Raw genomic sequence first — 27749 nt, 5'->3', positions numbered from 1 at the left:
CTTCAGTAATTTTACCCATTTTTGCTGCCTCAATATATTGTTTGACTTTATCATCTGGTATATCTTCCTGATGGTATAGCTTTGAAAAGAAATTTTGTATTATTTTCTTTTTTTCTTCCCATCTATATTGTACTGTTCCACTTTCATCTTGTAATTGGTGTATTGTTCTTTTGCCTTTTCCTTTTTTTAATTTATAAGCCAACCATCGACCAGTTTTATTCGCATTTTCAAAGTAATTTTGTTTTGCCATCCTGATTTTCTGTGCCATTTCTTTTTGTGTTGTCAGGTTAATCTTGTGTTTTATAATATTCCATTTTTCTTTTATCTTTTTATTTTGTGGGTCCTTCTGTAGATCACCTTCTATTTTTTTAATTCTTCTTGTAATTTCCCTTGTTGAAGTCTCCTATCTTTATTTTTCTTTGAGTTGTATGCAATTGTCAATCCCCGAATGTAAGCTTTTGTAGTATCTCACAAATTTTGTGTTGATGTCTCTTCCTTTTTATTTACCTGAAAAAATGTCAACTCCTTTTCTAGCATCTGTATATATTGTTTATCTTTACACAGTCTTTGATTCATTAACCATCTTTTTCTCTGTTTCTGACCTTTCCATTTTATTATTATTGGGTTGTGATCCGCCCAATCATTAAGCCCTATTTCAATTTCCTCTATCCCTTTTTGTACGTCTGTTGTTGCCCAGGCCATATTGATCCTAGACCAAGACTGATGTGGATATGAATAGAATGTATATTGTTTGTCTGATCTGTGTGTCTCTCTCCATATATCCTGAAGATTCAGTTCTGTTACCATGTCAAAGAATGATTTTGGTAATATATTTTTCTTCTTCTTTTTGTTCTTTTTACTACTCTTATAATCTTTCTTAACATCAACTATTGCATTTAGATCCCCAATCATACAAATATTTTCGTAATCCAGATCCACTAGTTTCTTATGTACCTTTTAAAAAAAATCTTGTTGATTATTATTTGGTGCATATACTGCAGTTAATAAAATTTGTTTTTGCTCTAATTCTATTTCCAACATTAAAATTCTCCCCTCTTCATCCGAATATATTGATTTTGATTTTACTTTTTCTTTGACATATATAGCAATTCCTCCTTTCTTGTTTTGTGCTAATATTGTGTATAATGTTCCTAATTTTATATTCTCTAGTAATTTTCTATAATCCTTTTTTATATGAACTTCCTGAAGACATATCACATCTGCATCCAATTTCCTTAATTTGTTAAACGTTTGTGCTCTTTTTCTTGGTATATTTAATCCATTAATGTTTACAGAGAAGAGCTAAATTGCATCTCCCATTTTTTTACTTGATCTATTTTCTTTATGCTTCTTGTCTCTATTACTCTTCCTTTTGCTCCTTCTCTTTCTAACCTTTCTCTTTCTTGTATCTTTTGTATTTCTCTCTCTCGTTCGACTTCCTCTAATACTTCTTCATCTTGACTTTTACTCTCCGACTCTTCCCTACTTTCTTGTTCTTCTCCCTGTGTAAAGTAATGTTCATAAAAGTCCTGCACTTTCTCAAGTGTATCTATGTTATATTTTTTTTCCTGCCAAGTTAGAAATATGCCTTCAGGTATTAACCATTGAAACATAACTTTATATTTAATTAATTGGGTCGTTAGAAATTGGTATTCTCGTCTCTGGTTTCGTATACTACGTGGTATTTGTTTTAATTATTTCTTTACCCTTATATATTATTGGTTCATCTCTTGTTTTTTTATATATTTCATCCCTTATTGATCTTCTAGTAAACCTTATATGGACCTCTCTCGCCAATCTATGCCTTCGTGCATAATTTGTATATACTGTATATATTTCGTCTATGTCTCTTCTTACTTCCTGTTTTTCCTTGCCTATTATCTCTGCCAACATCTCCGCCATCTTCTCTCCCAAATCTTCTTCCTTTTCCTCCACAATATTTTGGAATCTTAGAAAGAACGAAGCTTTATTCATTTCCAAAAAAGCAATCGATTCAGTCAACTCCCTATTTACCTGCTCAGATTTCTGTACCATCCTTTTTATTTTGCTATCAACATGCTCCATTTTTATTTCGACTTTTTGGATTCTTTGTTCATTTTCCATATTGTTTGTTGTATATTGCCTATCTTATCATTCATGTTTTTAATTTCATCTCTCATTTCTCCAATATCATTCTTAATTTCTTTGTGGTATGTTTTCGTTTCTTCATGATTGTTTGCTATTGCTTCTTGGGTCATCATCATTGTTTCCTGAATCATTTGTAGAGTTATCTGCATGCTCTGTGGGTTCATTGCCAATTCTGCTTTTTCTTTTTCTTTCCCCAACATGGTCGCTATCATTCTTTGACCTGTAGGAGAGGCCATTATAGGTGTGGGATTTGTAACTGTTTTTTTGCCGACTTTAGTTGTTGTTGCGGTACTTGTCATTTTTATTATTTGAATAATATTTCTCCACTTTTGCATATACCAATTTATGGCAAGTTATTTTTGTTGATCAAGTTAGTTTTCAATCTATATAGTCTAAGCTTAAATATGCAAATGTATATATAATATAGATAGTAAAGAATATAAAGTGGCTAATGATGCAGCTGTGGTCTGGCTTCTGGTTTGTGGTCGTGCCTCATCATCGGTGTGGCTTTGGGTTTGCTTTTTGCGTGGATGTGTGATGGTGACATCCTGTGTGGTTTTTGTGAGTGTGGGTCTGGTATCATTTTTTGTGTTAGGGAGTCGTTTGTCAATAAGGGTGGGTTTCCACTTTAAACCCCTCCAATCCATACATGAAGCAAACTGACACCCTCCATGAAGATGAGGCACGACCACGAACGCGAAGCCAAAAAATAGCAAGGCAGCCCAAAATCTTAAACCTCTCTGCAACTCAGACTAACCTGAGCACAACCAAACAGAACACTCCCCCAGCCAATCAGAGCACAGCCAACCCCCCAGCCAATCAGAGCACAGCCAACCCCCCAGCCAATCAAAGCACAGCCAAGCCCCTAACCAATCAGAACACACCTCCACCCAATCAGAACACAGCCAAGCTCCCACCCAATCAGTTCATACCCCCACTGGCAGTTAAAAGGAAGAAACAGCTAAGACCACACATTGCTGCTCAAAGCACAAAGCTGAAAACACCAGCCTGAAGATGACGAATGGGACTTCGTCGAAATGTCGCCAAGACACTTCCAATTTTACGCGGGAGAAAACCCGAACAACCAAAGACCTATATATATATATATTATTTCTAATTATGTATCAATATATATGACTATAATACCTTTATAGAATGTTATTCTTAGGATTAATGTTGAAAAGTAAAATTACAAGTAGAGTTGTACCTTTCCTTATCCCACTGTTTATCTAGTACAATTTATAATACTCTAAACACCTCCTATATATATTTCTATAGCACTACACACAATGCATATATATATACTATTCTCTAAGTATTATCACCACTCTTAATTTCATTCACTATTACTCTTATTTGAATAATCACCAATACATGGAACAGAAATAAAATTAATTAGCAATTTATACAAATACCTATTGAGTTATAAAATGGAAGATGAGGTTGTCAAAGACACAATGATTAGATGGGCAAAAAATTTCAGATATAATATAGAATTGGAGAAATGGGAAAAAATATGGGAAATAAATATAAAATTGACTATGTCGGTGGCATTCAAGGAAAACCAGTTGAAAATGTTTTACAGATGGCATCTTCCACCTGCAAAGTTTGCCAAGATGTTCCAGAATAATTCGCCAACATGTTGGAAATGTAAAAAAGTACATGGAACATATTACCATCTATAGTGGACATGCCCAGTTGCAAAAAAATACTGGTCTACAATAAGAAAATGGATCCAAGAAATAATAGACCAACCTGTAGACTGGAAACCAGAGATCTTTTTGTTGGGTATTTTAAATAGAAAATATAGTAAAGAAATATGGTACTTAATTTTACATATAATAACGGTGGCAAGAATAGCATATGCACAGTGCTGGAAAAATGAGAATATACCATCAGAGGAAGAAGTAATAAGAAAAATCCTGGACTGTGCTGAGATGGACAAATTAACAAAAGAGATAAAAGAAAAGGAAGACACAGAGTATTATATAGTATGGAACAAGTTGTATGTCTGGTTGGAGACTAGAATTAATAGAGGAGAATAAATATGGAAAGGTCAAAAGTGAAAATATGTGTATAATAATGTATAATAATAATAATATGAATTATTCTTAGTAAGAAGTAGAACATGAAGGAAGAAAAATGTAAATAAGAAATAATGGGGCTATAAGGACAAATATTTAAAGAAGAATAAGGGGGAAATGTAAATATTACATTACCATTACGTAATTGCTGTAAAAAAAAGAAGGAGGAGTATATATTGTGTGTGTATGTGTGTTATGTTTTGCTTTGTTCTGTTTTGTCTTGTTGGTTAAAAATAAAAATTTTAAAAAAATAATAATAAAAAAGTATTATTGTTTATATAATATTAGACATTTATAAGAATAAATCGATATAGTTACAACTGACATTTGGTAAAACACTAATATTCCTTTAAATAATTAACATAGTTGATAGCATAACAACTATTTCCAATCATCAACCATAATACTTAATATAATAAAACTCTAAAATCTCTTCTTATTCTAACGTGTTTCAACCCACTGATAAAATTTCCTCCAGGTTTTATAAAAGATTGAATCTTCTTTCTCCTTCATCTCTAACGTTAATCTGTCCATTTCTGCACAATCTAGGATTTTCAAAATTATAATCTGGTCTGATGGTAGGTTTTCATTTTTCCAAAATTGGGCAAATACTATTCTTGCAGCTGTTAATACATGTAATATTAAATAATCATTTTCTTTGCCATAATTAGGTCTTAATATACCTAACAGGAACAGTTCTGGTTTAAATTCTATCTGGATTTTCATCATATTTTCTAACCATCTATGAATCTTACACCAATATTTTTTTGCAATAGAACATGTCCACCAGGCATGGTAATAAGTACTCGGTTTTTGCTTACATTTCCAACATGTATCTGATAAATTTTTAAACATTTTTGCTAAGCGAACTGGTGTCATATGCCTTCTATAAAACATTTTGTATAAGTTTTCTTTGTATGTTATTGCTTTAGTAAGTTTAATATTTTTATCCTACAGATTTTGCCAGTCTTCTAATTCTATAGAATATCCAAAGTTCTTTGCCTATACAATCATTGTCTCTTTTACTTGTTCTTCTTCCATCTTCCAATTTAATAAGTATTTATAAAGCTTCTTAATCAAATGTTCATCTGTTTTTAAAAGTATTTTATCAAGTGGAGTCAGCTCTTTGTAAAATCCCATTATTTTTATGTCTTTTTCATATCTTGTTTGAATTTGCAAATAGGACCACCATGTTAAGTCAATACCTTGTTGTTGAAGGGCTTGCCTGTCTTTGAGTTTTCCGTCCTTGTCCAAAATATCTTTATAACTAACCAATTTATCATAGTTAATCAAATTCGGATAAGCAAATGCTTCCATTGTTGAAAGCCACTCAGGAATTTTATGCCGACAGGAGAAAGGCTAGTATGAGATCAGTGTCTAGCCCAAGCTGCTTGCAGCCAAAGTCCCAGAGCACGAACGTAAACATTGGTGAACAGTGTGCTTGGAATTGGTGAGAATACTGATCTTCTTTCTTCTATCTACTATCTAAATCCTTGAAAAGATCCAAAAAAAAAACCCTCCAAAAGTGAAGGGAGAGGACTATATCCCCATTCCCTTACAGATGGAAGCAGCAAATTAATATTAAAGGAGGGAAGAAATATATTAAAATTTGATTAAAAATACTTCAGTTTGAACAAATTTAGGAACTAAAAAACTGTCAAGATTATACCCTAAATTTTTTTTGATGGAATTATAAAAATATATAACAAAAATAACTTTTTGATTGAAAGAAAAACTGAAAAAAGAAATAACTGCTGACATCTAGTGGAAACTTAGAGAATAGAACACTAACAATAACGACTCAGAAATTGGCAGAGTGCCTAGAAACAAAGAAAAAGTTGTTCCTTTGAATTGCAAATAACCTTGAAGACAGCTGGGAAAAAGGAAGAGCTAGCTATAAGATTAAAAAGTGTTTGAAAGAAAAAAAAACAGTTCTTAAATCTAAGAACTGTTTATGGAAAAGAAAAACCTTGGCTTTTTGGCTAATCTTTTAGAGGAGAATCTGTAGGAAGGATTTAAAGTGGCTTAACATATTGAATTGTAATTTTGACTGACTGATAAACTGACTTTTGAATTAAAACATTGATGAAAGATTATTTGAAGGGGGAGACATGGATATCACATACGTATCAAAAAATGACAGGATGCCACATTCAATATTTTCTCCTGAAGGACTTAGCCTGGAAAATCAAGGGCCTCCAGAAGCAATACTTCAAGGCAAGATAAATATTTTCCAGGAGGAAATATATGTAATGTTAGGACAAATACAAATGACAGTAGACTCGAACCATGAGGAAATCCGAAACAACTTTGATGATTTAAATAAGCATATTTCCAATCTAAATTTACAATTAAAAAACACCCAGGAAATAACAACAAAGGCATAAATAAATCAGACAGCAGCCTACAGATTAGAAGAGTATGATCAAATTGATGAAACAACAAAGGAAAAGAATTACAATTTGACACAAAAAGAGGAAAAAATCTTCAAGGTTCGATACAACAAGAAAAATTGAATTAGCAGGAGAACCATCAAACTTTGGGAGACAGAAAGTATTTATCTTACTTATTTCATCTTTTGTATTTCTCTCTAATCTGCATTGTATTTCTTTTTTCTTAATGGTTGATCTTAAAAGGCAGAAGTTCTGTACCAGAATTCAGTATCTTCATTGTCAATTCTTACTGTATCTGTTCTTTTTAGCCTGGATTATCTTTATATTTAAACTTAGTCCCATTTTTTTCACTGTGCGCCTTGACTTTCATTCTTCATCTTTCAGCTCATTTGCATTTACAGCTATCAGAGTACTTCACTGCATGAGAGGAAACCATTGCAGGGACCATAATACAGCTTCTACCTACTAAACAACAACAGCAGACAAAATATAGGCCTAGCATAATACCTTTGCCTTCTGACCCTTTCTAGTTGGTAGATACATTCTCCAGGTCCAGGAGCCTCACTTCTGAATCCAGAACAGATCTTCTTGCCAAAATTAATACTCTCTCACAGGCACATTTCAGCTAATCAGGAAAAGTGTTGTATGTATTAACAGGTCTCTGGCACCCTTAGTCTCAACATCTCTGTGACAAAGTCTCTCACTACTGTGTTTCCAGGAAGCAGGTCAGCAAGCCTCCCTTCCCCTCCCCTCAGCTGAAGCTTCATAATTCATCCCAAGCTCCAGCAGGTCATCAGTGAAAGCAATATTATGCTACTGCAGATTTCCCTTACTTGCAGTTTTCAGCAATCTAAACTTGGCATGACTTGTGGAATTATTTAAAAGGCATCAGATTAGGGAAACTTGTTCCGAAATGAGAGCAAAGGGAGACAACCTTATAATTCTTTGCCAGTGAAGAAATAAACACATGAATGTTTTATGGTATTCATTGGATAGCTTCAGAGAGGAATGGGCTTGGAGATAAAAATAGAAACGTGTGTTTTGAGAACAAAAGTGAATCCTTCATAGATTTGAAAATGAAGATCCCAAAGAGTAGCTTTTCAAATATTGCCCTGAGACAATGTTTACTTAGGAAACAAAACTGCCATTATTTAAATCTTTTAAGTAATCTACCTGCTTATTGCAGTTTTGAGTTTGGAAGTAAGCAGTACCTCTTTAGGAACTTGTTTATACTGTGTTTGTACTGCCTGTCTTGGATTTAATTTATTTTGGTGGTTTAGGTGGTTTGGCAAAAAACCACTGTCCATTTTGACAAATTATTCCCACTCTTGTCATTCAGCATTTCATTTACTCAGCAACAGATACTTACAATGAAATAGGATGTATAATGTTGAAATTGAGTTGACAATATTTTATTTTAAAATTTGGGGAAAGGAAGAAGGGACAGGGCAGACAACATCCTTTCTGAATAAGTGGGATATATTTCAGTGACAGCAGGTAGCAACACAGAAGATCTGTTATGTCTATATAAGATGACATAACCTATGATGGGGAATTAATTGTCATGTAAATTTAAGTGAGATATGTAATATGAATAAGATAAAATTGTTGAGTGATAAATCTGAGTGATGAGCATTCCAGGTGATTTCTACAGGCAGCCCTCAACTTACGACCACAACTGAGCCCAAAATTTTGCTAAATTAGACAGTTGTTAAATGAGTTTTGCCCCATTTTATAACCTTTCTTGCCACATTTGTTAAGTAAATCCTGCAGTTGTTAAGTGAATCTGGTTTCCTCATTTGCTTGTCAGAAGGTTGTAAAAGATGGGTCACCTAACACTGCAATCATCATACATAAGAGTCAATTGCCAAGCATCTGAATTTTGATCACATGACCATGGGGATGTTACAATGGTCGTAAGTGTGAACAACGGTCATAAGTCACTATTTTTAGTGCCATTATAACTTCGAACGGTCACCAAATGAACTGTTGTAAGTTGAGGACTACCTGTATTTCTTCTTAATCCCAATATCTATAATATGCTTATAGTAATGACATACTTTTTAGGTCAATTATAAGTGTAACAGTAATTTCAACTGTTCAAGCAGCTACTGTAACATGTGGCTTCGTCAACTGATATTCAGAAGTGATAGCATACAGTATTTATATTCACTCTCTAACTCCCATATATGTGGGAAATGGGCTAATGCCTACATATTGACTTCTTCTGGTATGCTCACAAGTCTGATTCCAAGTTTTTTGTATATTCAGCTAAAATGTACAGGTAGTCCTCAACTTACAACAGTTCAAAGTTACAATGGCACTGAAAAAAATGACTTATGACCATTTTTTTTCAGTTACAAAGTTTGAAGCATCCCTATGATCATGTGATCAAAATTCAGATACTTGGCAACTGGTTCATATTTATGACCGTTACTGTGTCCCAAGGTCATGTGATCTTCTTTTGTGGCCTTCTGACAAAGTCAATGGGGAAGCCAGATTCATTTAACGACCAAATTACAACTTATCAACTGCACTGATTCATTTAACAAATGTGGCAAGGACAGTCATAAAATGGGGTAAAACTCACTTAACAAATGTCTCATTTAACAACAGAAATGTTGGGCTCAATTGTGGTCATAAATCAAGGACTACCTGTAGTATATGTTCAAGAAGGAAGTTGTAACAAAATTGTATGTTTTCACTGCAGCTCTCTTTCAGTTCTCAGTTGTTATAATATATTGATACATTCCAGATCACTGCCATTTATCTTGCCTACTATGCTTTAACTCCAGATTGATCAAGAAAAAACAATTTCAACAGCAGTACATTCATAACATGTTGAGAAGGAATCACTGATTTGAAACCAGCATGCCGTACTTAGTGCACAAATCTTGGTATAAGCTTAAAGTTGCAAACATGTTAATTACTTGCTTTGTTACACAGTTATTACTATGAACCTCAAATGTCAGTGTCTTGGAATGTATCAGTTGGAAACCATGTTCAGAAACACGTCTACACATTGAGTGTTTGGTTTTATGAACCACAGATGTGCAGGCCTCTCCACGGTGGTTCTCGGGGCTTCATGTACAGTTTATTTCCTTATCCTTGTTCCTTCCTAATGCAGGAAATCCTGAAGGAGTACCAAGAAGGAAAGAGTGGTGAGAGAATGAAGAAGCCAACTGAGCAGGAGAAGCATGAGGTGGCAGCGTGGCTCTCGATTTAATGGTCTCCAGCTGATGGTCCCATGGTTGTCATCAGTCTTGGTGCTGATTCTGGGATTCTGGGGCCCGACTACAACTGTTGCAACGCCTCATGAACAGCATGCCTCAACTGCTTTCTCCAGCCAAGTGCCATTGGACTGGCTCCTTACTGATCGAGGACCATTCCACCGAGCCCCAGACTACGTTGACTTTATAGAGCGCTATCGTCAGGGTTTCACCACTAGATACAGGATCTACCGGTAAGCCATGCAGACAAAACAAAAATTTTCACAAACTATAACACTTTCTAATATTCTTTATCTCAAGCTTTCATGGAATAGCGATGTAAAACAGTACAGATTATAGTATAATATTCTATGCCAGGCTTTTATATCTATAAGGGCCTGTAATAAGGGACAGTGTGTGGTAGCTGCTAGCTCAAGTGTCATATTTGGAACATTCTTAAAGGTGGAACAGAAGAAGGCAATCAGATAAAGCCCCTGGATACCAATTCAATAGGAAGATCTTCTGTAGAAGGTGAAAAAAATTGGAAGCCATGATCATGATATCATGCTGCCTCTCTTTTTTCAGCAGCCTTTCCCAATCTAGCACTTTCTAAAAGTGTTGGAACTGAGATTCCTGATTAGTATGACAACTTCAGTAGAGCCTGAACAGTAATTCTTCATTGACTGAGATTGTGGGAGGACAGCATCTTGTTAGATATTCAACTAAAGATGAAAGATATCTGATGCTATCTAACGTGGAGTATAGTAGACAGACTATTAATCCTCTCCTGAATATTTCTTGCCATCATATTTGTTTTGCAAGGTTTAATCCACTTCATTCAAATTCAGCAACAATTCATGAGGAGAATGAATAGAATGATAGTGCCATTGGCCAACCTTCTCCAACCTCTGCCTTGTAAATATTGTAGATTATAGTTTTTACTGTTCCCAGCCATGCTGACTGGGGATGTTGGTTAACTGTAGCCCCCAAATTCAGGATAGAATGGAATTTCTCTTCTAGAAGTCTGACACTGTGTTTTAACCATTCTAAGATTATCCTGGATGTATCTTAATTTGATATTGATGGATGTGAGTAACAGGATGGATCAATCTAACCAAATTAAGTTAGGTGGCCCAACAGCCAACAAAAGATTATTCAGTCACCTGCCTGATAATTGATACCTACTGTATGTTGAAAAGAAGTAGCATTTGTTCAACAGACCTTTGTCATCTATAAATCTGATTTACATTTTTGACTGAAAGTTGATTTTTTTCATGTCTGCAAAGACACATTTCCAAACATTTAAAACAGGGACTGCTTTCAAATCCACTTAAGTTCTTCCCATACCACAGCAACAAAATAGGAAAAAGAAAAGATTGTTATACATACGACACTCATATAGCACACTGTTCTGTCTAAGGATGACTGTTCTGGCTGAAAGAACAGTCTAGAAAGAGTACAGAGAAGAGCGACAAAGATGATTAGGGGACTGGAGGCTAAAACATATAAGGAACAGTTGCTGGAATTGGGTATGTCTAGTTTAATGAAGAGAAGGACGAGGAGTGACATGATAGCAGTGTTCCAATATCTTAGGGCAGTGGTTCTCAACCTTCCTAATGCCGCGACCCCCAACCATGTGGTCGTAAGTCAAGGACTACCTGTATTTCCCTGTGGGCAGGGGCAGGAGGTGCGCATGCTCTGCCTCCTCTCCTGCGGCTGGAGCGCATGCCGGGCGGGCTGAGGGCGCACGCAGGCCATCGCCCAGCACCCACCTCGGCCTGGGAGAGCTGTGCATGCTTGGTGCCGCCCCCTGCACCGGCCGAGGCGTAGCTGGCAAGGCGGCGACGTCTGCGATTTCATCATGAGGAGGGCTTGGCTCGGACCGGCCGCCCATGCAGCTGAGCTGGCCCATGGCAGCGTTGGGGGTGCGTTTCAAGCATCTGGACATCGGTGGGGAGCTGGCGGGGCCGCTACACACCACCCGGCTCCCGACAGCCAGCTGAGAGTTGACCCCACGCATGCTAGCTACCCTCCCTGCGCCTGCCACTGCCCCACTAGCCTTACCTTGGCCACCCCCCATTCGCTGCAATGGCAGGCAGGCCCAGGTGATCCTGGGCGGCCATGGCAAGCGGCAGCGACGGCGCAGGCCGACCACTGGCTGGGCCACAAGCTGGCCCAGCCCAAGGGAGGTAAGCCATGCACGCCAGCTACCTTCCCTGCACCTGCCACTGCCCCGCTAGCCTTCCCTTGGCCACCACCCATTCACTGTGGTGACAGGCAGGCCCAGGCGCTCCTGGCGGCCCTCCCATCCCTGGCCCTCTTTTACTGACATTTAGTAGTTGCTCAGCAGGGAGGGGTGGAAACTTCCAGAAAGCTCGCCTTAGCTGCAGACAACTTTTGGCGGGCTCAGCAGGGCAGAGACAGCCTGGACAATTCCTATTGGCTTTTGAAAGCCAATAGAATTATACTCTATTCAAGAGAGTCTATTCTATTGGTGTTTGAAAGCCAATAGAATCTATTGGCTTTCGAACGCCAATAGAATAGACTCTCTTGAATAGAGTCTATTCTATTGGCTTTCAAAAGCCAATAGAATAAGAGGGAGTAGCACAACTCATGAAAAAGGGGGAAACAAACAAACAAACCAACAAAAATGCCGGACTGCGTTTCATAAGGATTCTATGAGGAAAAACTCCAGGACTTTGGTGACCCCCATGAAATAGTTGTTCGACCCCAAATGGGGTCGCGACCCACAGGTTGAGAACTGCTGTCTTAGGGGTTCACACAAAGAAGAGGGAGTCAAGCTGTTCTCCAAAGCACCTGAAGGCAGGACAAGAAGCAATGGATTGAAACTAATTAAGGAGAAAAGCAACCTAGAACTAAGGAGAAACTTCCTGACAGTTAGAACAATTAATCAGTGGAACAACCTGCCTCCAGAAGTGGTGAATGCTCCAACACTGGAAGTTTTTAAGAAGAGACTGGACAGCCATTTGTCTGAAATGGTACAGGGTTTTCTGCCTGAGCAGGGAGTTGGACTAGATGACCTCCAAGGTCCCTTCCAACTTTTATTATTATTATTATTAGATAATGGGAATTTGTCTGACACTAACATAGTGTTTCTCAAACTTGGCAAGTTTAAGACATGCAAATTTCAACTTCCAGAAGTCCCTGGCCAGCATGGAGAATTTTAGAAGTTGAAGTCCACACATCTTAAACTTGCTAAGTCTGAGAGATACTGTCTTACTTCAAGGACACAAGATATTCCAATATCCAATATTCTTCTATAAGATCAGAGGCCATCTACTTCAAGGGGTTATTGTATCATGAAACTTTGTGTGCACACACATTAAGCTTTCTTCATATTCATATTCCATACTTTGGGAACCACTGCTACAAAAGGACAATATTAGAATTTTTTTTAAAAAAGCAAAATGCATTTTTGCAGAGCTTGTTTAACTCCTAATATCAATAGTGTCTGCCAATACTAAATTGGTGTAAGTAAGGAGCTTTTGGAATGTAGCTTGATTTTTATAAGTCAATATAAAGGGACTCCTTTGAATAGAACATGCCATTTAACAATAAATCAGTGTAGTAGATCAATAGTGAAAGCAAATGAGCAAAGCCTATTCTATGGGGCAGGATCACTGCTTGTGTTGTACTATTTTTAGTATGTTGTGGCTATTTGTATGTTTGCTCACTGGCTTTCTGACTTTGGCAAGCTGCAACAAAGCTGTCAGGCATCAAATTAGATTGGAAAAATAACCATTTAAAACTGGCAATTCCTTGGCTTCCTCAAAATAATATCCCTCCAAGAAGAGCTCTTAAAGTTACTCATTACTTCTGTGCTACACATAGCATCATTATGAATTGTTAGTCTTGTGTTATGCTTTGGATTTAATCCCAAAAAGGTGTTTCAAAAGGTAACTCCTTAAAGCAGCTTTGTTTTTATTCAGGAAAAAAATAACACCTGTAACACCTTTTAAATGCACAGCTCTATTAAATAAGATGTTTTTTTTCACTTTGTTAGCATTTCCGCCCAGCCCTTAAAGTGCATTGAGAATAGAAAAAATGATTCAAATGCAGATTGATATGTGACCGTTTCTGCTTGCCAAATCTTCGTGGGAAGAGAGAAACTGCTTAAGTTAGTTACAATATTATATACAGTTTAGAAACAAATTGCTTAACTAAAGCTGCATGTGACATCTGTCCTGAAAAGTGCTTCCGGGGACAAGCAGAGCAACCAGAAAGGTTTGCAGGCAAGGAAGCTGGAGCCAATTACCTTTTCTGCTCTCCCTAGAAATCTGTCTCCCTTTAAACAACTAATTGTCCTTGCTTCCCATTCCTAGTCTGGGGATACTTTGCTACATAATTAGATTTTTCTAAGCCATGTTGGTAACCTCTGGCCTAGGCTTCATATGGCACCTGATGCCTGTTTTTGTGGCCTCTGAGCCCACTCAGACTGCAGCAATACATTATGATAGTCCAGTTCTGCATAATTTCTTGCTATTTTGAGATACAAGGTAAGTGTAATATAAATACAAGTAAGACATAAGATAATTAAAAAAGAAAAGGACAAACAAAATCAATATAACACTCATCTTCTCTAATCTGGGGAAAATAGCTTCCAAATTTTTGTCTTGCCATGTGTTTTTGATAAGGCCTAATGCAATCTCATTGCTCCATTCACTTTGGCTCTCCTCACTTGATACCCGCATCCCCTTATGTTCTGCCTTGGGCTACCAAATGTTTGCTCCACTCTGTGATAAATTGATATGTAAGTGGAGCTAAACTACAGATAGAGGAAATTGGCTGGCGGTTCTCTTTTCTTTTATGTTTTTCTAAAAATCCTCCCTTTTTCTCTTGAAGTTTTGCTTACAAAAGCTGAGAATGCAGATTACTAATAATGAATAGAGCATGTTGTTTTGCTCTGATAATTTATTTAAGGGGAGGCAATATGAACTACTCTGAATGTGTTTGAGAGGGAGAGAGAGTCATATCGTTCAGCTTGAAAACATAATACATACTATGGATAAAGTTTATAGTTGTGATATACATAATGTTTATGGACAGAAAGGTCAACTACTTGCATTTAAATCCAGTGTTAGAGAATTAAAAATACAATTAATTTTCCTTGTGTATAAAACAGTTAACTACAGGAGAACAGAACGGGTCTGGTAAATGTTATCTCCCAGTAGCCCTAGTGTAGCAGCTGATGAAGAACTCTAGGTTAGCTATAGAGCATGAGAGATATGATTCAGTTCATGTTATTACCAATTAGGAAGCAAGATGAAGAAAATCTATAATGCATGATAGCCCTGGAGGATTACCAGGATTGCTTTATAGTGGGTCAGACAAATAAAAGGAGATAATCTATATCTATAAGCCATGAGAGCTGTGTATGAGAACTACACACGTTCGAAACAAAATACTGTTGCACGTCAATTGTTTTCATTGTCCTCATGATCTGGTTCTCTGTGAGCATTTGACTGGCCATTTTGGGAACATAATCAGATGAAACTTTTGGTTTTCCAAGTAGATAATTTAATATTTTTATGAGGGCAACTGCCTATCAGAGTAAACAACAGATGGAACAGTGTCCTGACTTGTTTTAAGGCAGTTCCATGTGTTCCATATATATATATTCAGTAATAAAATCAGTATTCTAAATTAGACACAATCAAAACATTAGCAAAGTTAGAATAAAGCTGTAAGCAGAACCAGTATCAGTTTTGCCATAATCCCAAGTCATGCCTTCAGAAAGTGGATTAACTATATAGGAAACTTTCCAGTTTATTTTGTTTCTAGCTGCATGTCTTGTAAATATAGAGACAAAATTCCAATCTGAAAGATACAACATGGCTATAATTGGCTACTTGAGATTGGACCAGAAAAAGAGAAAAACTGGAGCAAAAAACTTTGTTTTATGCGATAATTGTATGCCACTCATTTCTAAAGGCTCTGAGGAACTAACAATTTGAAACATCATTGAAAAAGTTTTTAAAACTTGAAGTTTTATAGGCACTCATAAAAAATTGTTTTTGAACTAGTGCCACTTTCTTTTTCAATACCCATGACTTTGGAGAGTTACCAAGAGTTTCTGTGACTTTAGAGATCTTGCTATTTTGTTTGCAATGAGAGGAGAATTACTAATAGGTTTTTCTAGTACTGAGCTATGTCATTTCAAAGATCAATTACATGGTTTATTCCAGTGCTTGTCTAGAGAGAAAAGATCTGTTCAGAAACTGAGATTTCTGCATTTACTTGGACACACATTTTGGTTCCCTATACAATCCCACTCTCTCTATTGTGCACTCCCTATTGGTTAATTACCACACGATTCCCCTGGACTCTATTTGGAAATTATTAAATTAATTAACTAATTCAGTATGGGAAAGTTCAGATAGTGACTTGGTTGCATTTGAGTTAGAGAAGGCAAATGCTTATGGTGGCCCCTAGCTTAGCCTCCCTTTCACCAGACTCTGCTGGAAGCTACCTGTAAAGAGCTGTGGCTTCTTTGTTTAATCACATGAAAACATCATTGCCCAAGTTAGATGTGAGAATGCCAGGCAATTTAGTGTGAGTACCCCAATAAGCAGTGAGTTGAAACAGGGCTGTATTTTGTCCCCCCATCATCTTTGTTTAATATCTATTTGAAATTGTAGTAGCCAAATTAAAAGGGAATTTTAACACACATACACACCCAAACTCAAGGATACATTTTACACCATTGCTTTATGCAGATAATGAAGCAATCTTTTCACTTTCTCTGATCAGTCTAAGGAGGAGTCTCTGGGATATGGTGGCCCCTCATAGGGAAGAAAGCCTACAATGGTTTGGTGTTGGTTATTACCTTTAAAGGTCTATATGGCTCAGGGCCAGGCTATTTGCGAGACCGCCTACTACCTCATAGTTCCCTTCGTCCAGTTAGATCCCACAGGCTGGGCCTCCTTCAGGTCCCGTCGGCCAAGCAGTGCCATTTGGCGGGGCCACAGGGGAGGGCTTTCTCTGTGATGGCGCCCACGTCTTGGAACCAGCTCCCCCCGGAGATTAGGACCGCTCCCACCCTGTTGGTTTTCTGCAAGCTGCTTAAGACCTGGCTTTTCCGGCAGGCCTGGGGTTTATAAAATCTGACCCCTGGATGAATGTTATTGTATTGTTTGTTTTGTTAAGTTATATTGTGGTTTTATTGTTAGCCACCTGGAGTCCTGCAGGAGTGGGGCGGTCTATAAATTTTAATAAATAAATAAATAAATATTCCGAAATTAAAATTATGGCATTTTCAGGGGGACTATAGTGCCACAAATTCCACTGACAGAGTGATAACAGAAGGCACACTTCTGCCTTTAAATAGTGATGTGTTGTATTCCAGGGCTCTATATTAAAGCTATCTCTGACAAAGGGAATAGTGCTGCCAAGACAATATTGGACTTTTGGTAGATGCCATCTGGTTCCCTTGTATCTGTTTAAAGCTAAAGTTGTGTTACAGATGCTTTACCGCTCACAGTTTGTAAATATAACACCCTTGAATTCCTAGGTGCTGGGTTTTGCTTGTTCTTTTTCAGCAACCCTATGTTGTGCCTCAAGTGATCTGATCCATGCTGAATCAGAAATGGTCCCGCAAAAAGTGGGGACCCGCCTCTCCTCAGTGTGTGTGGGGGAAATGTTTCAAAGGGTGGGGGCAATGGTAGAAAAGGCTCCCATCCTGGATCCTGCCAGGCAAAATTCTTTAGCAGACAGGATCCACAACATGCTGTCCAGGTACTGACTGGGTAAGACAGGATGAAAAATCCCTTTTGAAGGATCAGAACTCAACTGTTATGAATAGAGTGACTAAATTTTTGTTGGTTACTGTCTCAGTGAGAAGGAAAATACTGTTTTGACCCTGATGTTGCTGATATTTTATTACCAATTCTCTTTTACTCTCTGGCTTTATCTACTTTTTTTTGTTTTTAGGCTTTCAAATTTATTTTTATCTTTCTTTCTATCTATCTATTTCATTTTATTTTATGGCTTTTAATTTGTTTTTCTGTTTGTTGGTCACAGAGTATATTTGTTACTAAACAGAAAACCTTTTGTTTTTTCTTTTTCATCACAACCACGATCATTACATCTATTTGGGGGACCCTTCCCCAAATTAAAAACAACAACATGCATAATAGTCTCCTGGCATCGTACACACATGAATGAGAAGAAGAATTTGGCAACAGTGTTATGAATGCTGACCATAATAAAAATTGATTGATTGATTGATTGATTAAACAGTGTTATGAGATTGTAATATGAAGCAATGTGAAACCAGTCTTGCTGGATCAGACTAAAAATTTATCTAGTCTGCAAAACTAACAAATGTGATACAAAAGAATATGGTTGGGTTTATGAAAGATGCTTCATGTACAGTTTTATTATTTCATGGTAATGCATATTCAAGGTTTATTGGTGTTATACATATGTTGCAAACCTTTATATTTCATATGTCTAAAAAGCATAAAGATGTGTTGAAGGTATTTGCTCCTGTACAATGCAGCCCATTCAGAAACAACTTTCCAGAGACTGACCTACAAACTAAGATTATAAAATATAAATAAGTTCATTTTTATAGAATTTTCTCAGGAGTAAAAATCTTTTCACAGAGATTAGATATATTATTCAGCAATATCTATGGATAAAGCATGGATCATCCCTTGGGGCAGGTGGGATTGGAGTTAATATGTTTGAAAAATTTTGTGGGCTTTTAAATATGCAGGCAGAAAGAATAACAGCTTTAACAAGAATTTTAAAAGTAGCAGCTAAGAAGTTGGGATATACAGAATTTTGTATTACTCACTCAAGATATAGAAAGTTAATGCTCCTGAGGAAATGAAGCCTTTTTCAACCTTAAATGCTATCTTTAAGAAACTCAGAGCCAATACAAAAAAATAAAGATTACAAGGGGAGGAAAAATTAATGTACTATTCTTTGAAGGCAGTTCAAATGATTGCTCTGGGCATCTTGAAAAACTGGGTGCCATCTGTCAAGAATAGCTATTTATGAGTTTGACTTTGTCATGGCCTCTACTGATGAAAAAAGATGGCAGAAAAATATATGGCCCTTAGAATGGAAAGTAAAAAAGTTTGTGCGTAATTAGGCACAATGTAGGAGGCTTTTCAAAATCAATCCTCTTCCATTTAAAAATTAACAATACCTACTGGCACGAGCTTATCAAATGCATGAAGTGTTAACCTGAATTACAGGTATATGTATAGATGATTGCTACTGTAAGCTTTGAGGGAAACTGTAAATTTTGAGGGCAGCTGCTAGTGCTCAGGATTATGCTGGGGATTACACCATTTAGTCCACTGGGATGTGGCATTCTTTTTGTCTGTCTCTTTAGGTTATGAAATTGGCTTTTAAAGCAAAGAAATTTTTAACAGTAAATAAATACAAATTGGCTGAACTGTTTTAGACTCAATATAGTGGTTTATCTGGGGAAAGGCGTAGAAAGGGTTAGATTACAGCTGCTGTGTCATACTACAGTTTCTCCAAATAGGAACACTGGCTACCTACTTCACAAAAATGTTATTAATAGTGTTATCTATTTTGAGGTTGTTGCTCTGAAGTTCTTGAGGCTGTTATTAATAATGTTATCCATCCTGAAGTTGTTGCTTTGAAGTTCCTGTTTCAGTCAATTCCTCCAGGCCAAATGTTGATGCCTCTTGCTGTGCAAAGTTTTGATGTCAGTGATTGTGTGCAGGGATAGTAAAAAAAAACCAGCCAAGATGGTGATTGAATTGCCATGACCACCATCCCAGCAGACGACCCTCCTGTAACTCTTACCTCAAGGCTGGGTGCAGGTGTTCCTCTGGTTAGGCAGCCATGGTAGTTATAATGAGGGTTTAAGGGATGGAGCTATGTCACTTTCATCTCTTCTACCTTGCCTAAAATAACTGGTGGAATTCAGGTGTGGTGGAATAGATGTAAGACTATAACCACTGTTATAGTCACCTTCTGGGCATAGAAAATAGAGTGGGGATGGGGAGAAGAGAGAACCACCTTGCAACCAGTTTGGACTGGGAATTGTTCCAGGTTGGACTTCTCAGTAATGGAGAAGAGTTAGTGATATGCTTACTTGCCCAGCTAGTGTACCCTGCACACCTGAGGTGGAGAAATGCCGTTGTCTGGTACAAGCCAGGATTCAGATGTCATGAGGAGCACTTCTTTTCTTAGTTCAACAAGAAATGAATGTGAGTTCACTATCACCTTGCTTGTTCTTTTTAGTAAAATATTGCCATCTGTTCTCCTGTGCTGGGCTCTGCTTTTTTCCTGTGAGGTAAGACTTATTACAGTACACTGAAGGTGTCTGAATGGGATTGTAGTGTGAATACAGTTCCATGCAGTGGTTAGAAAAGAGGACAAGCAGGTCCTGATACTTGATATTCTCTTGCTGCAGCTTCCCAATGCACATTTGTTTATTTCTTATCAAACCAACCTGCTTCTCTGCTTTTTTTGTGTGTGGATTGATGTTATTTGGCATCATTTACTGATTTTTAGCTAGTGGGAACAATGAACAAACTTAAGCCAGGAAGTTTTTACAGTACAGATAGTCCTTGACTTACGACCACAACTGAGTCCAAAATTTCTTGTCAGTTTTGTCACATTTTACAATCTTTCTTGCCACAGTTGTTAAAAGAATCACTGCAGTGATTAGGTTAGTAACATGATTGTTAAGTGAATCTGGCTTCCCTATTGACTTTGCTTGTCAGAAGGTCACAAACAGGTGATCACATGACCCTAGGACTCTGCAACTGTCATAAATATGAACCAGTTGCCAAGTTTCCAAATTTTAATCATATGATCTTGGGGATGCTGCAGTGATTGTAAGTGTGAAAAATGATCATAAATCACTTTTTCCAGGACTACCTGTACTTGCTTATAAGCTGCATAGTTCTAATCAGTGCTCTCTGTGTGTAATAGTTGATTTAGTCAATGAACCATGGTGGTACAGTGGTTAGAATGCAGTACTGCAGGCTACTTCTGCTGCCTGTGGCTGCCACCAGTTCGAGTCTCACTGGCTCAAGGTTGACTCAGCCTTCCATCCTTCCAAAGTCGGCATAATGAGGACCCAGATTGTTGGGAGCAATGTGCTAACTCTGTAAACCAGTTAGAGGGTGCTGTAAAGCACTATGAAGCAACAGATAAGTCTAAATGCTATTGTTATTAGCAAAAATTAAAAACAACAATAGCAAAATAAAATCAAATAGATAAGATAAAATATCAGGCTAACAAAGATAAACTAACACAGAAAAATGTGTTGTATACGACTATAATGGTGCATTAATTACCCGTGCAAGTGTAAATCTAAAATATTACAAACTATGAAGTAAAATATATATTGTCTAAAAAGATAATTAATATGTGTTAACCCTAAAGTAATAAGTAAAACAAAAGTGATTATTTTTGAAACCCATTATGTTTTATTTTTATTGCGGCAACATAGCATTTGACAATTACATAGGTGATAAATGGTTTCAAATCTTCTAGAAGGTGTTTCACATAGAAATTGTCTAGTCTTGTGGAAATTACATGTTAGGGACAGAAGATAAGCAGACTTGATATCCCAAAAGAGTTTACAATGTAGTAATACACGTGAAATGCTTTTAATCTCCTTGTCGTCACATTGGCAGGTACGCTCAGTTAATGGGGTTTTGGAGTATCTGCCTTGTAGCAGTGCAGATGGTAAGATGTTATGACTGACTTTGAAAAATGTTTTTCTCAGCTTGGGAAAAGTTAGATTTTGAAGATACCTTGTTACTTCCCAAGTGCCCTTATTCATGCAATTTGTGCTGTGTTGGGGCAGCAATTAACTTTAGTCTTAAATTCTGTTTTCCTTATTTTTTTTTTTTTTTGATTGAATAGTTGTTTGACTTGGTCATATCTTAAAGAAATTAGGAATGGCACAGAAAGTCCATATAATACCTGTTCTGCTCTATGGCCAGTTTCCAGGGAAAAGAAAAATTGTCTATTAAAACTAAGGGGGTGAGTCTGAATTGGATTTTCAGGCAGTAGTTTATCATCCTCCTCCAAGGCCTTACCTGAATTGCAGGCTTTCCTGCCTCAAGCCTTAACTAGGTGTTTGCTGATCCTTTGGGTGCAGCGAGGACTGATCTCAATTTTTTTGTTTGCGCAGTTTCCAGTGCATCCTTCTATAGGATCGAGGCTTGAAAAAAATTAATGCTACAGGAATTAATTGTTTTAAGTGCTTAATAGCACTTGTACATATAAGAGCTAGCTGCACTATGTGATACTGGTGCACATTCCAGGTCCCTTTAGAGTGGAAAAGTACCCCAAGGTATTTAAATGCAGTAGCTTCCTCTAATTTGTGCTCCTCTCTCTCCAGGATTGTTAGGTGACCCTCTTAGCAAAATTTAGATTCATCAGAATTAAGAAACAGGGACTTTGGGCTGTAGTACCAAAATATTGCTGCTATTGGTCTTTTTAGCCCTATAGGATTTAATTGTGAAATTATGGTACTGTTATCAACATAGAGGGGTATGTGGATTCTGTGTCTGCTAGTTTCGATGCATGGAAATGTGGATTATGACGAAGATCCACGAATGTATTGATGTATAAGTTGAAAAGAGAGGGGACAAGAATACATTCCTTTCCCACTCCTTTTTGAACACTTACTGCACCAGAGAGAAATGCTTGGAAATTGTATCTCGCTCTTAAAGTAGTATTAGAATACAATTTCTGTATCAGAAAGAGGAGGCACCTATTAGTAGTTGTGGGGTTTTAAATTTTTTTTCCCAAAAGAGCATTCCTGGAAATTAATTCAAAGGCATGTTTAAAATCTAGAAAGGGAGGGAGGATTTCTTTGTGCAAGACAGTGGAACTCCAGAAAGTGGCCTTCGGTTGGCCTCCCTTCTCTGAATCCTGCCTGGTCATCTTGGAATATGCCCTCTCTATCCAGTCTTGGAGCTTGTGATTTATAATGTTAACAATACTCAAAAGGATGACAGGCCTATAATTGTATGGATTGTTCTTATTGCCCTTTTTAAAATAAATTGGGATTATTATTGCCAGCCCCCAATCTTTTGGAACATAACCAGTCTGATCTATGAATGTAAATAGGGATGCTAACAGAGGTGCCCATCAGCTGCGATTCTTTTTTTAATTATTTCAAGCAAAACACAGCCAACACCTGGAGCCTTGTTCACCTTAGGATTCAGTCAGTTAGATTATCTCTTGCACGGAGACAGAAGGCCAATTCTGAACCTGATCCAGATCAATCTCATTCTCATTTAGGTTACTAGCAGGATCCATGTGTAACCCTCTGAAATACTCCTCCCAGGGTTGAATTGGTACTTGATTGAGGGGGTGTAGGCTAAGAGTTTTCCTAATCCTCTGGTAGTTTGTCAGAAGGGGGAAGAATCCTTCTTCTTGATTGATTGCATGTTTCTTTCAGGTAACTTTCATTGCCCGTCTTTTCTTTTGCTTTAGGAGGGCCTTGCATTGTACCTTTAAATTTCAAAGGAAAAGTAGTTGGTCTTCAGAAGAAAAATGTTTCTTCTTTCTATACATTTAATGATATGACTTTTTCAGTTGCTCACAGTCCTGATCAAAGCATTTTTTATGTTTTAAACCCCACTTAATGGAGTGTTGCTTTGTTTCTTTGATAAAAGCAGATTTCAGGTTAAGAATTAACATATCATATAAATCGGTATGTTTTTTGAGACTTGACGTCTAACAGGCATACAGACATTTCTAAAGTTTCTGGGGCTGTCAACCCATCTAGGAGATTACTTTCATTCCATTTAATTTGTACCACTTTGTGTTGTTGATTTCCAGAATTGGGGTGTAGACTGCTTCTGTTTTTACTGATTCCCAGAGGAGCATCATAATTAGTAGTAGGGGATGGTGATCGCTCTCTAATCATGAATTTACCTCCATGCACCATAGGACATTTAGGATAGCATGCATTAAGATTCAGCAATCAATGATTTTCTTTCTATACCCCCCCACCTCCCCACTTCTGGAGCCATCATCTCTGGAGCAATCAAGTATGTCCAGCTCCAAACATTTGGTCATTTGCCTAACACATAATCCTGCCCAATTAGATTTTAAATTTTTAAATTCTCTAGTCTATAGGGGTCTCTCTACTGTGTCCTCCTCATGAAAGTTCATAAATTGATGGAGTAGTCAATTTCTCACTTTAATGAACATTATCAAAGTCCATCTAATTATTCCTGGAAGAATTGTGTATGTACTTCCCATTTCTACTATTATAAGTTCTATAACAAGACGTAGGTTGGGAAAAGACAGACAGGAAAGAAGCAGCTTCTGCAAGACAGTGTCTATCAAGTGCAGCATCCCTGGCACCAGAACCAGAGCTTTACTACTACTACTACTACTACTACTACTACTACTACTACTACTACTACTACTACTACTACTATTATTATTATTATTATTATTATTATTATTTGGGATCATTGCACAGTCAGCCAGATGTTCAGACTGGATTTGGCATTTTGTCTACCTATCGAGTCCTTACCCAGGACCTGGGATAGGCAGATGTGGATGTTTGATGGTATTACAGATATCGTCGCAGGATGGAAGCAGTTCCTAGTAAGGCCGCCTTTTGCAATTGACTAATAGCAAATTTGTCAATGCCAATGGTGTTCAAGTGGTGCTCCAGTTGTTTTGGGATTGCACCCAAGGAGCCTATCACTATTGGTACTACCCTTGCTTATTTTTGCCACAGTCTTTCTATTTCTATTTGTAGGTCTTTGTATTTTGTTATCTTCTTCAGTTCTTTCTCTTCTATTCTGCTGTCTCCAGGCACTGCCACGTCCACTATCCAGACTTATTTGTCTTTCTTATCGACAATTGTTAAGTCTGGGGTGTTATGTTGCAGGTGCTTGTCTGTTTGAATTCTAGTCCCAGAGCAGTTTAATTTTATCATTTGCTATGACTTTCTCTATTTTATGATCCCACCAGTTTTTGCTTACAGGCAAATGATATTTTTTACAGATCTTCCAATGCACCATTGTTGCTACTTTGTCATGCTGCTGCTTGTAGTTAGTCTGTGCAATCTTCTTGCAACAGCTTACCAGGTGGTCCACTATTTCTTCAGCTTCTTTGCATAGGCGGCACTTACTGTCTGTTGCTGTCTTCTCAATTTTGACTTTATATGCATTTGTCCTTAAGGCTTGGTCTTGTGTAGCCAGAATTAGTCCCTCGGTCTCTTTCTTCAATTTTCCTGCTCTTAGCCATTGCCAGGTTTTATTATTATCTGCTTTCCCAGCTATTTTTTTCATGTATCGGCCATGTAGTGCTTTGTCTTTCCATGCCTCTATTCTGTTCTTCATTTGGTCTTTCTTGTAGGCCTGTTTGGTCTCTCCAGTAGTTAGTAAGCCTTCCTGATATACTAATTTCAGTGCATCTTCATCATTGTTCTTCAGATATTCTTCCAAAGCCATTTTTTCTTCTTCAACCATCTGATGTACTTGTAGCATTCCACGCCCACCTATTTGCCTTGGTAGATAAAGTTTATCAATGTCACTGCGTGGATGAAGGGCATGATTCATTGTCATTATTTTTCTGGTCTGCCTATCCATTGCTTTTAGTTCTGCTTGAGTCCAGTCCACTATTCCAGCTGTGTACCTAATGACTGGGATTGCCCAGGTGTTGATTGCCTTTATGGTATTTCCTCCATTGAGTTTGGACTTTAAGATCTTCTTCACTCTCTTGATGTATTCACCTCTAATCTTTTTCTTGACTTCAGTGTGCTTGATGTTGTCAGCTTGAAGGATACCCAAGTATTTGTAGTACTCTTCCTCATCCAGACTCTTAATGTTATTTTCGTGGGGCATCTTGATTCCTTCAGTTTTCACTATTTTTCCTTGTTTGATAGTAAGTGTGGCACATTTGTCCAAGCCAAACTCCATTACAATATCTTGGCTATATATACGGACAGTGTTGAGCAGCGATTCTATTTCAGATGATGTTTTTCCATACAGCTTCAGATCATCCATGTAAAGGAGGTGGGATAGTCTGGCAGATGTTTTTGATGTTTGATAGCCATGTCCTGAGTTATTCAGTATTGTTGACAGAGGAAACAGTGCAATGACAAATAGTAATGGTGATAATGAATCTCCTTGAAATATTCCTCTCTTGATATTAACCTCTCCCAGCTTCTCACCATTGATCTGCAACTGTGTCTTCCATTGTGCCATCGATCTTTGCACAAATTTTCTGATGTTTCTACTGACTCCTGTTATTTCTAGGCACTTTATTATCCAGTCATGTGGCAGAGAGTCAAATGCCTTTTTGTAGTCAATCCATGCCACATTCAGGTTGGTCTTCCTTCTCTTGCAGTTTTCCAAGATCATTTTGTCTATTAGGAGTTGATCTTTTGTTCCTCTGCTATTGGGGCGGTTTCCTTTCTGCTCAGGTGGAAAGAGATTGTTTTCAACTAGATGCTGTTGTACTGCATCAGCTACCACACCAGTTAGTAATTTGAAAGTTGTTGGTAAACAGGTAATTGGCCTGTAGTTGCCTGGTGTTGCCCCTTTTGCTGGATTTTTCATTATTAGGTAGGTTTTCCCAGTTGTTAGCCACTTTTCAATTTCTCCTCCTTTTAGTATATTGTTGAACTGCTTGGAAATGAGTGGGTGTATAACAGTTAGATGTTTCAACCAAAACCCATGCAGTTCATCTTCACCTGGTGCTGACCAATTTTTGATTTTCCTTGCTCTTTTTTCTACCATTTTTGTTGTTGTTACTAGTTCTTTCATTTCAACTTCTGTTTTATTTGCATCCACCTCTTTTAACCAAGCCGCATCCTTGTTGTATTTCTTTGGGTTATCCCATATCTGCTTCCAGAACTGCACTGTTTCTTCCTTGTCAGGTACTGACTGATTCCTTGCAGTTTCTCCATTGATGGATTGGTAGAAACGTTTCTGATTGGATTGAAATTGGAGGTTCTGCCTATAGTTTGCAATTCGAGCTTCATATCTACTGATTTTCCTGGCTATAGCTGTTATTTGTTGCTTTATTATTTCCAGTGCTTCCTTGATCTTCCTTGTTTCTAAGTGGTATTTCTTGATTAGGTATTCTTTGGTCTTCTTGTTCTTCAGCTTCTTTTCTTTCATCTGTTCTAGCTTGCTTGCATGTGATCTTAACTTGCTGATCTTATTTTCTAGTCTAACCTTCCATTTTTGTGGTGCACTGTTTGTTTGTTTTTCTTCTTTGTTGATTTTGCATCCCAGGTATTCTGTTATAACTGCAGCTGTGCTGTACATTAGTTGGTTTGTTTCTTGCAGTGAATTGGTGCTTATACTTGATATTGCAATATTTGCATCTTTTAATGCTTGTGCTAGCTGTTTCTTTGGAACAAGCTTCAATGCAGGTAGCCTTATTCTGTTGTTTTTGTGCTGTTCTAGATGCTCAGTTATTCTTTGTTTCAATTCTTTTATTTCTTTAGTTAGAGGGTTTTGTTCTTCCTGAGGAAGAGGTGCCTGGTTTCCAAATGAGAACAGTTGTATATCTCTGCTAGATTCCTTCACTGCCAACTTCCCCTGGTTTGCCTCTACATTCTGAATTACTTCTGGTAAGGCTTTGATTTCTTTGCCCTGGGTAAACCTTTGCAGTTCGTCCAATTCTGTTTCTGTGAATACTTTATTTCGTGTTATAAATCGGCGTTGATCTGCTAGTCTCTGTTCTGTTATTTCTGATTCTGGATGTTGTTCTTTCCAGAACTGGTGCATTCGTTTTAGATATCCTCTTCTTGTTGGACTTGATCTGTAGTAACAGATCATTATTTCTTTGTTTTCCATCACTGTGTATCTGCGACGGGTAAACACCTTTTCTTCCAGTAGTTCTGCAGCTGCTGGCCCTGGTTGCTCAGCCAACAGTCCTGAGTCCTGTAACCCATTTTTCACCAGATATCCAGGAACTCC

The 27749-nt window shown here is 37.5% G+C and overlaps 1 protein-coding gene across 1 annotated transcript in view; it reads left to right on the top strand.

Moving 5' to 3' along the window:
- BRINP2 (BMP/retinoic acid inducible neural specific 2) overlaps positions 1-27749 on the top strand; it is an 88221-nt gene that overhangs the window by 7171 nt on the left and 53301 nt on the right. The window contains exon 3 of the mRNA XM_039339038.1: positions 9732-10067. Coding sequence (XP_039194972.1) covers positions 9802-10067 — 266 coding nt within the window. The 5' untranslated portion in view covers positions 9732-9801. The remainder of the gene's footprint in view (positions 1-9731; positions 10068-27749) is intronic.

Source organism: Crotalus tigris, unplaced genomic scaffold (assembly GCF_016545835.1).
Source record: "Crotalus tigris isolate CLP2741 ecotype Arizona unplaced genomic scaffold, ASM1654583v1 scf7180000017728.211934, whole genome shotgun sequence".
In the NCBI taxonomy this organism is placed as follows: Eukaryota; Metazoa; Chordata; class Lepidosauria; order Squamata; family Viperidae; genus Crotalus; species Crotalus tigris.
The sequence above is the reverse complement of the archived record's forward strand: the minus strand, read 5'-3'. Positions and strand labels throughout refer to the sequence as shown.